Raw genomic sequence first — 12,177 nt, 5'->3', positions numbered from 1 at the left:
CAAAAAAGTTGCATGGATTCTCAAAAACCTAAAAAAAGTTGTAAAATTAAACAACGTTTTTTGAGGGAAGTAGCTTCTAGTCGTTGAAATTCAGAAAAGAGACGCAACTTCTATTTGGAGCTTGATTTTTTGTATAATAGGTCTCTTTTCAACGACTAGTTTACTAGTCTAGGGAATTCCCTTTTTATATCACAGGTAGTTATTAAGCGCTCTTCATAGGTTAAAAATATTACTCTACTCAAAGTATTCGAACAGTTATGTTGCTAAACGTGTACATTAGTAAAATAACATATTAAGAGCAGTTTCTTCAGATACATACGCTTTTTATAGGAACAACCAGTAAGTCATATGATTCTGGCTGGGCTGCTCTTAAATTTATATGAGTTTTTCAGCCTTAAATGTCAATATTAATTAAAATGGAAACATGTACTTCTCAGTAATTTCTGAAATCTGAGGTTCAGATTATTCTTAATTTGTTCTTAGGTTTCGGCCAAATTTCAGCCTCGTATTCTTATGAAATTGTTCTTATAAAAAACGTGTAAGACAAGGCACGGATCACTCTAAATGACTGTAAATCACTCCCTTGACACATTATAGTCTACACATTTATTAGCATTTGAAAGAATTTTGTCTCAGATGAGAGGTCACTCTTAACAAAAATTACTGTAGGGCTAAGATCATTCCTATTGAACGCAAATTCAACTCTATATGTTCGTTTTGCTGCGGTGGCACCTTAATGAAAGTTATGGCTAGTTTAAAAAATAGTACCTCAACGTACGTCAATTTCATCATAATTTGTCATTCGTCGTATTCGGCAGAGGTTGCTAAGCCCCATAGTCGCGTTTAGGAAAAAAATCAAAGACGGTATAAAAAAGTCTTAAATGCCTCATATCTTTAATGAACTACTTTCGAAGTTACCTTTAAAGGCACGAATTCGTTACCCTAAGGTCACAGATGTTCCAAAGCCCCAAAGATACAATCAAAAATATAACTTTCAAGGTATAATTTTGCCAGCTACTTTCTGCATTTAAAAATTCTTTTCATAATAGACCTTTTCATGAATTACGTTACTAACATCGCTTGCCTTGTTTTGAAATTATTGCCATGGTGATTAACTCCCTGCGGATTTTATTAAAACTACTTCCTATTCATAAAAAATTCATTTCATGTCTCTGTCTCAAGAGACATAATCATCATGGTAATTGTTTGAATACGAGGCAAGTGATGTTCGTGACGTAATTTATGAAAAGGTCTACCATGAAAAGATTCTTGTGGACGATAGCAAGAGGTCGCTTGCGTCTCCAAAAGATATATGCATTCGAGATAAATCGAGGGGGGTGGTATAAAGCAAAGTTGACATGTCTTCGAATTCGACGGTAAAAACAACAAAATACCATCGTCTGTTTAGGTGAATAAAGGCGATATAGAGCTGTACATCAACTATCGACTTTGTTTGTATCGATTTCACTTACCGTCGCCCTCGATATCCTCCGATACATAAACTCGGTAATGTTTCATTAAGGGAAGAAATTTTCGCGGTTTTTTGACAAATCCACGAAACAAGAATATTCTCATGATTTAAAGAATCACCTATAGAATTGGTGTTTTGTGGGCAAAATAAGCCATATTTTAAAAAAAAATTCCTCTCCACCGCGAAATTAAATTCCGCAAAACTTCCGAATTTTGATTTGTGGCCCGCGAAATTAAATTACGCGAAAATTTCTTCCCTAAGGTAATTGTTTAGGCTAAGTGCTTTCGGAAAGTTGTCATTGAATGAGAGTTATTGCAGTAAAAAGAGGAAGTGGAGATATGAAGTGGAACAAGATAGGAGTTTTTTGGTTTGATGTCCAGAGACAGCTTTTACTAACAAAATAAAAGTTAGAGCCCCTTGAAATACGTCCATTTCGACCATTCTTGTCAATTTATCAAATTCTTTTTTTGAAGGGCTGCAATTTTTTGATCCAAAAAGATATGAAAAAATATTCAATTTTAGAAAAGTTTGAAATTAAAATTTTCATTCCTTCAAGGTATAAATGTGAATTTAGTCATATTTTCTCCACCGAAAAAAATGTTCCAAAAAAATGTACTGTGAACTTGTTTGGAACAGACTTTAATGACTAAACCAAATGTATAAGGTGTGGTACCTTTGATGGTACTAAAAAGAACCGTTCAAACTTTCAGTGCTGAGATCGAAATTTAAAGATTTTGGAAAGATTTTGAGTTTTTCATTAATATTATTTTATCAAAATATTTTGTCATCTAAATAAGAATAAAAAAGATTACCAAAAAAAATACTACATAAAGTTTTAAGAAAAAAATATTAAGTAAATTTCAATTTGAAATTTTTATTTTTTAAATGCGTTATTAAAAATAATTAACATATAAATTAACATCGAAATTGTAATTGTAAAGTGCATAATTTTCATTTCTAAAAGTATAAATCCTTGTTATCTTTCAATTTCCAGAGTTTTGAAATTTGGAAGAATTCACAGACCGTAATATCTACCCTTTTCATTTGACATAAAATTCAAAAGATGATTTAACGGCGTAATAGAAAACTACGGTTATTTTAATATAAATTAAATTCAAAATAAAAAAAAGAAAAACTATCAAGAAAATCCAAAAAAACATTTCCGGATCGCAAGAGACCAAAGAACTTTAATAAAACAGTTTTATTTTTTTAAAGTTCCTTGGAGATAATTTTCTTACGCGCACGGTAAACCTCTGAAGGCGCTTGAAAATTATACATCTGAGAAAAATGGTCCTCCGCGGGAAATTCTATAAAAAGAATCTTGTTGTGCGCCGGAAAGCTAAAAACTGATACGGCGCCCTATTTATAAGCCCAATCACGCAACTTTGTTGTCGTTCCTAGTCCTTTTAGACGAACATGGTCCTTACGATTTCGAGATTGCATATTCGTCAGATTGTTATGTTTTCACACATCCCATTAGAGCTTCAGCGTGGTGTGCAGAAAACACTCACAATCTGACCTCAGGTTACTTGGAGAGGATTCTTAACAAAAATTGTGCTCCCTCACGTTTTGGGACGAGTAGGAGTTTATACAAGCTTTGTACCTGATTTGGTTGGTCGTTAGCCAGTAATAAAACAATCTTGTTACTTTTTCTAAAGAACGCGTCATTTTTATTACTTCAAATGACCAATTATTAAAGTATCTTTAGAAACTCCATCTCATCTGCATGTTTTTGCTATCACTAATTATCATTTTGTTTCATTATGCAAAAATCATGAAAATCTATCGAGTGAAACTCGAAAAAATGAACGAAACTCATTATATGCTTATTTTTCGACTGTTCCGGTGTTTTTTTAAAAGTTTCGGGTTGAAAGAATGATCGCTAATAAAACTAAACGAACTGCGATTTCCGGCATAGTTCCTGTTTTACAGACCGAAATTGTTTTTTTCGGAAAACAGTTTTCGACAGATTGATGGCAGTACTAATACGTATTTACATACAAAAAAATCAGGAAAAACTTATGATTTAATCTCGGTGAAATCCTAAAAACCGCTTTCTCCGGGATATTTCCGGATCTGGATATGTTTCTTGAAAATCTGGCCCCGTCACATTTTGGGAATTACCATTTCGCATCATTGTGCAAAAATCAGAGAAGTCGAATGAACAAATCCCGAGAAAAGCTCATAACAAACCGTCGGACGGACGGACACACAAAAGTTAATTTAGAGGACCTCTTTACGGTAGGCTCAAAAAACAAACCTTAAGCGTTATTTCTAATCTGATTTCAATGAAAAGTTATATGTGTCCAAATTCTTTAAGAGCCTGTTTACATTGATAAAATCAAAGACATGCATATTCCACTTTCAGTAATATTTGATCACAAAATATGTTCTGCAAACTTTAACCAAAAAACACGACAAACGTAATCGTCAGTAGTCTGAAAGATATTTTCTAAACGGTACTAAACATGTGATATCCAACGATTTAAATGGATTCGTATTCGTCCTTCTTGCGAACTTTACTGACGGTAAATTTGAAACCATCCTGAAAAACAAATTGAATTAAATGATCAAAAGTGTTTATTAAATTCCACCTAACCGAAAATTCAACGGACAAAAACAAGCTAAATTTATGAACAATATTAACGTGGTAGACTAATTCATGATTCCATCGCAGAAGTAAGAATTGCTTGATAAAAAAGTGAAGTAAAGTTAGCATAATCCTACAATAAGAAGCCGACTTAGAATGGGTTGTTCCAAGGAAGAATTTTACCCTAAAATTGAGGAGGTCAAATTTCCTCAAAAACCGGGAAGTTCCAGGAGAGGTCTCTGAAATTTAGATGAAAATCTAACGGGGTACCTTAAAAAAATTGTAAAATGCCATCTCAAATTGTAGAAAACCCAGTGGAATTGACCTTGCAAAAAAGACCTTAACATGAAGGTAGATATTTATTTCTGGAGTAGAGGTTTTTCATGTTTTCTAAAGTTACACAATTATATCAATTTCCACCATTATGAAAGTAAACGTTTGATTTGCGTAAGGGATTGCCTCTATATATTGCTTTCATAATGGCGGAAATTACGTAACTTAAGAAAACATGAAAAACATCTATAAACCAATAGAAGGACAAAGACACATCAAATTAATATTCCTGTGTCATCAAATTAAAAATGGAGGTCATCGTCAATTCTCTTAAACTCACCTTAACTTTCGATGGAAAATCCGTCCAAAATTCTCGATGAGGGATGACGTCACTCCCTTCTTCTTTCTTATAATATTTCAAGAATAAAATCCCACCAATTAGATAAATAATAACGAACACAACTAACCTGAATCAAAATGAAATGTAGACATTGCAATGTGAAATCGTATATGATTTAGTGAAAAAGTTCCGAGTTCACTTTCTTTCAGGCAATTTCAAAAAATGTTTCCGAAAATTGCCCTCAAAGTCGTACGATCACTAACACAAATCAAGGTCGGGAAGTACAATGTGAAATTAAGGACAAGAAGAAAATGCAGTTTCAAGCAGTTCAGATGTATTACTTTAAAGGGATGACTAGATAAATACAACCATAGCTTGCGTATGTAGAGAACGATAAAAATGAATTCAAATTTTCGAATCTCATCGTTTGTTTCAAAAACTAATTGGAGCTCTTGCTGAGGACGGCAGATTGATTTTATTTATCATTCGATAACCCCTAATTGAAGATTTTGGTTTATTTTTTAATTCAAGATATGCACCGTTGCATACATCACGGACCCAATAGCTGATTGGTTGTAAGTGACGTATTGACTGATTTTACGTCACCTGAAGAGGTCCGTTGAAGACATTAGAATGGTGCATATCATCATGAATAAGCCAGCTCAACCAGAAACTATTTCGATGTATGTTATAAAAACAGTGTGATACACCACTAAGACATTTTACCAATGGCATAAAAAGACTTACAGAATACAGAGCAAACTTCCCACGCTAAGATTCTTTCCACTGTCACTTGCAGGAGCATCTGATGCACAAACACCAGGACATGCACACTTATGCGTTAGCGTCATTGTCTAAAACGGAAATTAAAATTCAAAGCCACGAACCATAGATGGATAGTGATAGTAATAAAAATTTAACATCCATATAGATTAAATTAATATCAATTTCAAAAGGTTTTTTCTTGACGGTTTTTAGGCGATATAAAAATAGATGCACTGTAAATATCCAAGAGCAAGTAGCATGTACATGATCACTTCCATTTCTACAAATTGAGATAACCTTATTATTACAATTACATGAAAGTAGGTAATCATGTATTTAAAAATAATTTCATTTTTCTTCGTCAAGTACGACACGGATGGTTTAGATTAAAGAGGTTTTTAATAAACAAGAAATATTTTAGTTCGTGTTAAATACATGTCTCCTTATTTTCGTGTTATAAGGTAGCTCTAACTCACATAAGTGTTTGTGGGAGCTTCAAGGATACCAGATGTACTGGGTTTTTCCACAGTTTTGTCACATTTCAAACCAACATTAAACGTCCTATGTGGAAAAGAAATTTTAAGAAAATGAAAACCCAAAAAAGTTCACCGGTCTAAGACCATAAATTTATTGAAACGGCCGCATATACCGGGTGACCCACGAAAAAGTTCAGACGTTTCTCGACATCTTGAGGCCGAACAAATGTCCCAAAGTGCTTGGAATTTAGATATTTAGAAAGTAGATATCCTAACTTAAAATTTGAGCTATCACTTTTTAAATTTGACCAATTTGTTCTCTACTTACGAGCTTTTAAAGTCAAAATTCACTTTTCGGAAAGTGTAAAAAACACGTAAAAAAGGGGTATCAAATTTGGTATTTTTAGACGCTTTTGATATACAGTTTTTGAAAAAAATCTGAAAAATCTACAAAAGCGCCAATTTTTATAAAAACTAGTCTTGTTTTAAGCAAAAATTACTTTTAAAGGTGTTTTTATTAATTATTAATGTCATAAAACTCGTTAAATAAGTCAATTTGTAAGTGATTTTCTAATTGATTGCATAAATTTAATACCTCTTTTTTACGTGTTTTTTACACTTTCCGAAAAGTGAATTTTGACTTTAAAAGCTCATAAGTAGAGAACAAGTCGGTCAAATTTAAAAAATGATAGCTCAAATTTTAAGTTAGGATATCTACTTTCTAAATATCAAAACTTCAAGCACCTTGGGACATTTTTTCGGCCTCAAGATGTCGGGAAACGTCTGAACTTTTTCGTGGGTCACCCGGTATGAGTTACAGGGGTAATGTTACATTGTGAATTCTGGTATACACATTTTTTTTATAAGTAACCCCAATTTTCGGCTCAGGGCGGCAGTTGCTAAGGATTTTTTGGATTTCAGCCAAAAAGTTGCTTATGGATTTTCAGCCAAAAATGCCTAGCAAATTATTTGCTTTGTATCTCATTTTGTATCCAAAATACCTCAAATGTGGTATTCAAATACAATTGGTACACATTTTCATACCAAGTCAAATAATGCCGAAAATGCCTCTTTTTTAGGTATTTTTGGTTGCTTTCTAGATATGAGCTCAGTTTCAGGGCTAGGTTAATAAGGCCAATTTGTTTAATTTTTTGGCAATTCTCAGGGCTGGATCCTTAGCAGCTCGCTTGCTTATAAAAGAAATGTGTAGTTTTTTCCGAAAGTATCTTTCATTGTTGGTAGCTACAGTATAACTACCGGAATTTCTAGTTCCAATAATTGAAACCTTTTCCGAAAGAACTTTCAACTTAACTTTTTTAAAGTTGAGTTTTCATTAAGAAATTGAGGCATTTTGGTTATGAAAACATTAAGCTAATTTCAAGAATCGCTTGAATATTGTGAATAACTTAGAAAGAACCTCCATCGCGGAAAAAGTTTTTAGAAAGATTCGAATAACAGGAAGTCTACTGTATTTAAAAAGGTCAATTTTCACTTGTGATAACGTTCTGGGACTGGACTCGATAATAAACAAGTTAACCTTTTAGCGAGGTCACTTGAGGTAGCAGTATAAGTAAAAACAACTTGTTGGTTGGTTTCATCGTATGTGAAGACACGTGTAGCTGGTTTTGCCAATGGGAAAGTTTGTGTTGGGTCACCTGATGCATATTGACAAGCCTGAAGTAATAAGAGGTATGTGTTTCTGTAAGTAAAGCAGCTGTAAATTATTTCCAAATTTTAAATGGAGAAGAAGGAAGTGACTACGACATAAAAGATACAGATATATATATATATGCAGCGTCTTAGATAAAGTAAACTCTTTATTTGAGAGAAGCGGTTGTTTGTCGCGGATTGATTTTGCAATGGGCTCTTCTAGAAAACCTTTGTACACGGGGGGAAAGAATATAGTGTCCGGGGGTAGTGAAAAATCTACAAAATTTGTCTTGTCCAAGGGGTAAAATTGCTTTATTTTTGGGTAACTTTGCTCTGTTTGAGGGTAATTTAGAATGTCCAGGGGGTCAACTGATGCTTGTCCGGGGGATTATACCTACTGTCCGGGGGATCAAAAGTCCCAATGTTCGGGGACTAAATTTCCAAAAAATGTTAGCCTCCACCCCCTATATTCAATTTTTTTCTGGAAGAGCCCAATACAAAAGATTCAAAATAATTAAGTTTTTTTGGAATCAAATTATAATTGATTTTTCTATCAATTCGTAATTCTTACCAAGACATTATTACAATTATCTTCTTTGGTGAATGTGGTGCAAGGATTGTAACTGATTAAAAATGTGGACCCTGAACTTTGAGGAATATCTGGAAACCTGTAAAATAAATAATGAACGATTTTATATGGATGGAACAATAAAACGAAATCTGCCAGAAGTAGAGCACGTTATTTATGGAAACAAGCAATCTAAAAGAAGCTAAATATCGATATCTATAGATAAACAGATTGATAGATAGATCGTGGTAGATATATTTATAAGAATTCAAGTTTAGCAGGTTCGTGAAAGTAAAATAATTAGTGACCGAAAGTCGGAAAACTTTTATTATTTATTGAGTTATTTTTTCCATTTTTCTAAGAAATTAGGTGTTTTAGAGTCCCCAAAGCCTCAAAATGCTCATAACTTGTTCTTAATATTTTAGTAGCTTAATTTTCTTGTATAGTTTGCTCTAATATGAAAAAAACGTGTATACAAAAAGAGCAAATTTTAAATACTTTTTAGAAATTCGATATTACAAATGAGATATCCAGGAAACTTTAGAATATAATGAGCAATAAGCAATAAGCAAATTTATTACAGCAATGGGCTGTTACATTAAAAACCCATACCGGGGGATGAAATAACCTTTTCAAGTCAAAAAAAATATTGAAAATGAGTGGATATCCCCTAGAAAATAGTAAAATTTCATACCATAAAGTGATGGTGGACGAACTAAAATCAGTCTTTTATCCCCTGGAAATTTTAGAAAAGCTTTTTACCCCCTTGGAAAAAAGAAAAACTGGAAATTTCTCTTGGATTACCCTCTGGAAATGTTCATCCACTCCCCTGTATGGATATAAAATGGAATGGCGCAATAATGAACATAATACAAAAAATCAAGAAACAAACATTATCTCTATCACTTACAGTGGTGAATTGCGTTGATCAATAGCATGTAAAGAAACCTCTCCTTCTCCTTCCAAATTACATGAACACTGATCCACTGGTTTACAAATTTTTGCCCCATAAGTCAAAGATCCAAAGTTGTGTATCAAGGCAAGCAACGTGAAAGCCTTTTGTATATAAATCATTGTAGTATTTTCTGCAACAGTGAAAAAAGGAAAAATCTACATATTCAAGCATAAGTTTGACAAATTTTTCAAGTTTTGTATAACGACCCTTTGCTTTAATAGTTAAATGCATTAAGGTAAGGTAAGGTAAAAGAATACTCAATGAATGGCATCAAAAATTCTTTGGACAAAGCAAGATTTTACAGATTCACTAATACAAAATCAGTCAAAGGTGAACTAGATTCTCAGCAATTTTGTAACATGAATGGCAAGTTTGAATTTCATTCTGTTAAGAACAATTCTAGGATTTTTTCATACATCATAAACTTGTCATTTAGCTTTTTTTAACTATACTTCTAAGACAATTCCATTTTAAAACACAAGGCAACAAGGTTGGTTACACATTGCAAAACGATTTAAAAGAAAATTTTAATCAATGGTCTGAAGCAGAATAGTTTGAAAATTGAGATCGAAACAATTGAATATTATCCAATGCGAGCAAATAATTGCAATTCAATTGTCAAACGCAATCTAATCAATCAAATGACCGATTTCTGTGTTTGATTGCGTTTGATTGATATTGGATTATGTTGGATTAGGTCGATAACAATAATATTCAATAAGACTCCTCTCGAGTTTTAGATCTTTAGCGTGGGGTGCCTCAAATCTGCCATTGGAAAATCAGATTAAAACAAGCGCGTAAGTATCTCATCAGACAATAGCGATAAATGCAATCAAATACAGTTGAATCAATTGAACATAATCGAACATATGCAATACGATAGAGCGTAAACAAAGCAATCGAACAGAAAATCCTGGGTAAAATTTGATTACATTAGACGATATTGGCTTAACGTTAAAACTCAGATTTGATCCCCGAATATTGCCCACAATGCTTTGCGCGGAAAAAAATTCACGGTGAAATTTTTTCTGCACAAAGCATTGTGGGCAATATTCCGGGATCAAATCTGAGTTTTCACGTTAAGCCGATATCGTCTATTAGCGTATTAGGGTTGCAAGCTGACGGGGGGTGCCGCCCAACTTTCGAACTTTGGACCCTTACCGGGACTAAAAAGGAGAAAACAAAGGAAAATTTGACCAATTTGGACCAAATTTCTATAAAAGTTGAAATTTTCCTATTTTTCCGACCTTTAGTGGGACTGAAATTTGATTTTCTGATTTTTCTGACCCTTAGCAGGACTTTGGAAGTCTAAAAATGGTACCCTTAAGGGCGGCACATACCGTACCCTCCATTTGCCTAAGTACCCCTCCCCCCGAGACAATCGAAAAGCAATTATTAAATTGTGTTCTTCAATTGTGTTCATTTGATGTAAGTAAACATTCAATTGATTGGATATTCGTTGGGAGAATGGGATGATGATAATGAATGATAAATTACTCCACCCAAACATGATGAATTATCTTACCTGTAACAGCTTTGTTGTAAAAGACAGATGGATTATATGACGTTATCATTAAAAAAATATCTGCTGGAGTAATTAGTTATTCAAAGGACTGTCACATTCTCCCAAACAACTACCATAGAATCGTCTAATATCAACACCCCTCCTTTAAAGTCAACACCGGATCTGTAAAATAATCAAAACAAACCTTGAATGTTATTATGGAGAACAATGTTAGGGGACCTAGCACAAGGCAATTTTTTGGAGGGAGCTAAATTGTTGAGGGGGACCTTACTTTGTTGGGGGAAGCTAGAAACCTGGTTGAAGCTATGTTACACAACATATGAAAGGCATGCAAACTTTCTTGTGCCCACCATTAAAATTTTACAACTTTATTACACCTGTCTTGAGACACGTGATAAAAATAATTTGCGCGCTTAGTCTGCCATGAACATATAAATGACTGGACATCCATCTCCTTTGTATTTTTTGAAGATAGCACTGCTAGCTTTGTTGCCGCCTCGTTGAAATCATAAAATGAAACAATGGATTTTGATGATATACCTCAGGGGAATAAACTTTGCTAACTATGACAAAACCTCAAAAACAAAAACCTAAATGGTCCAACTCTTTACATCTCTTTAATTTACATAATGAGGAAGGTAAGAGAAGCAAAATACTCTGTCAACTTGTTAAAACTCCCATTCTATCACCTAGACCTGCCAATCTCATATAACTCCAGTGGCACTTAACAGGTTAAAGGGTAAACAAATGCCTTAAGAATGAGCTAGGAATATCCCCTTGAATCTCAGAGGTTCAAAAAATATGTTTCCTCATTTAATTCACTGATGTTTGTATCCCACGCAGTGGGAAAAATTTTGTATTTCTGTACCTGGCTTTTTTAACAATTTTTTTTTTTTAAGTACCCCCAAATCTCTGGGGGGGGGTGGATCCTATGTTGTTGTCAAAGAGATTTAACAGTAAGTGAAAATACAGACCAGATATCAACCAGTCCCATGTTTCGACCAATCGCCCCAAGTTAGAACAGTTGACGGTATCAAGACTATATATAAGGCGGATCTCTAAAAATTGTTTGGTTCCCGTCATCCGATCCGACCGACCCTGATTTTTACTCTGAAGTTAGAGTCGGAGAGTAGGAGACCCCTTTTGCCACGTCTGGATTCCTAATTGTCAACCTCTGCGCGCTCAGTTAGCCATTCCAGGTTTGCTTGTTTTTTATTTGATGCTTATCAAAATCTTCAATTTTAGGTCAAACTTTGACAAGGAATTGTTCTTTGTGTAGTTGAGCTATAAAATTAATTATTTTTGAGTAATTTAGAGCTTTCTTTTAGCATTCCAACCATATATAATATACAGGTGTAATATTCTACACTTTTGTCTAAAAATTCGTTTCAACTAAGGCCATTTTTAAAAAAATTAGACAAAGTGTCCTCCCCCCCCCTTTATAAAAGGGGGGGATTCTGATTTTGGCCCTTTTTTTAAAGTATGGGGGAAAATGAAAAATTTGAAATTTGCTGGGGGAAAATAAAGAGGGGGGAAAAACATAAATTTAGGAGATTTTGACTGG

The 12,177-nt window shown here is 33.7% G+C and overlaps 1 protein-coding gene across 1 annotated transcript; it reads right to left on the bottom strand.

The window, feature by feature from the left end:
- Positions 1-2,221: 2,221 nt before the first annotated feature.
- On the bottom strand, positions 2,222-9,219 carry LOC136818428 (uncharacterized). The gene is made up of 7 exons (XM_067074767.1): positions 9,044-9,219; positions 8,137-8,233; positions 7,453-7,589; positions 5,916-6,000; positions 5,422-5,528; positions 4,675-4,801; positions 2,222-4,016 (listed from the first exon to the last, which is right to left on the bottom strand). The coding sequence occupies exons 1-7, from the start codon at positions 9,205-9,207 to the stop codon at positions 3,957-3,959; spliced, it is 777 nt and encodes a 258-aa protein (XP_066930868.1). The 5' UTR covers positions 9,208-9,219; the 3' UTR covers positions 2,222-3,956.
- Positions 9,220-12,177: the final 2,958 nt, after the last annotated feature.

Source organism: Clytia hemisphaerica, unplaced genomic scaffold (assembly GCF_902728285.1).
Source record: "Clytia hemisphaerica strain Z4C2 unplaced genomic scaffold, Clytia hemisphaerica genome assembly, whole genome shotgun sequence".
NCBI classification, from domain to species: domain Eukaryota; kingdom Metazoa; phylum Cnidaria; class Hydrozoa; order Leptothecata; family Clytiidae; genus Clytia; species Clytia hemisphaerica.
This window is presented reverse-complemented; position numbering and strand designations above follow the sequence as displayed.

Coding starts and splice junctions, on each gene's coding strand:
- LOC136818428 (XM_067074767.1), bottom strand. CDS start 9,207: ATGATTTATATACAAAAGGCTTTCACGTTGCTTGCCTTGATACACAAC. Junction 8,234..9,043: donor GATCAACGCAATTCACCACT/GTAAGTGATAGA, acceptor TTTATTTTACAG/GTTTCCAGATATTCCTCAAA. Junction 7,590..8,136: donor ATAATTGTAATAATGTCTTG/GTAAGAATTACG, acceptor TTATTACTTCAG/GCTTGTCAATATGCATCAGG.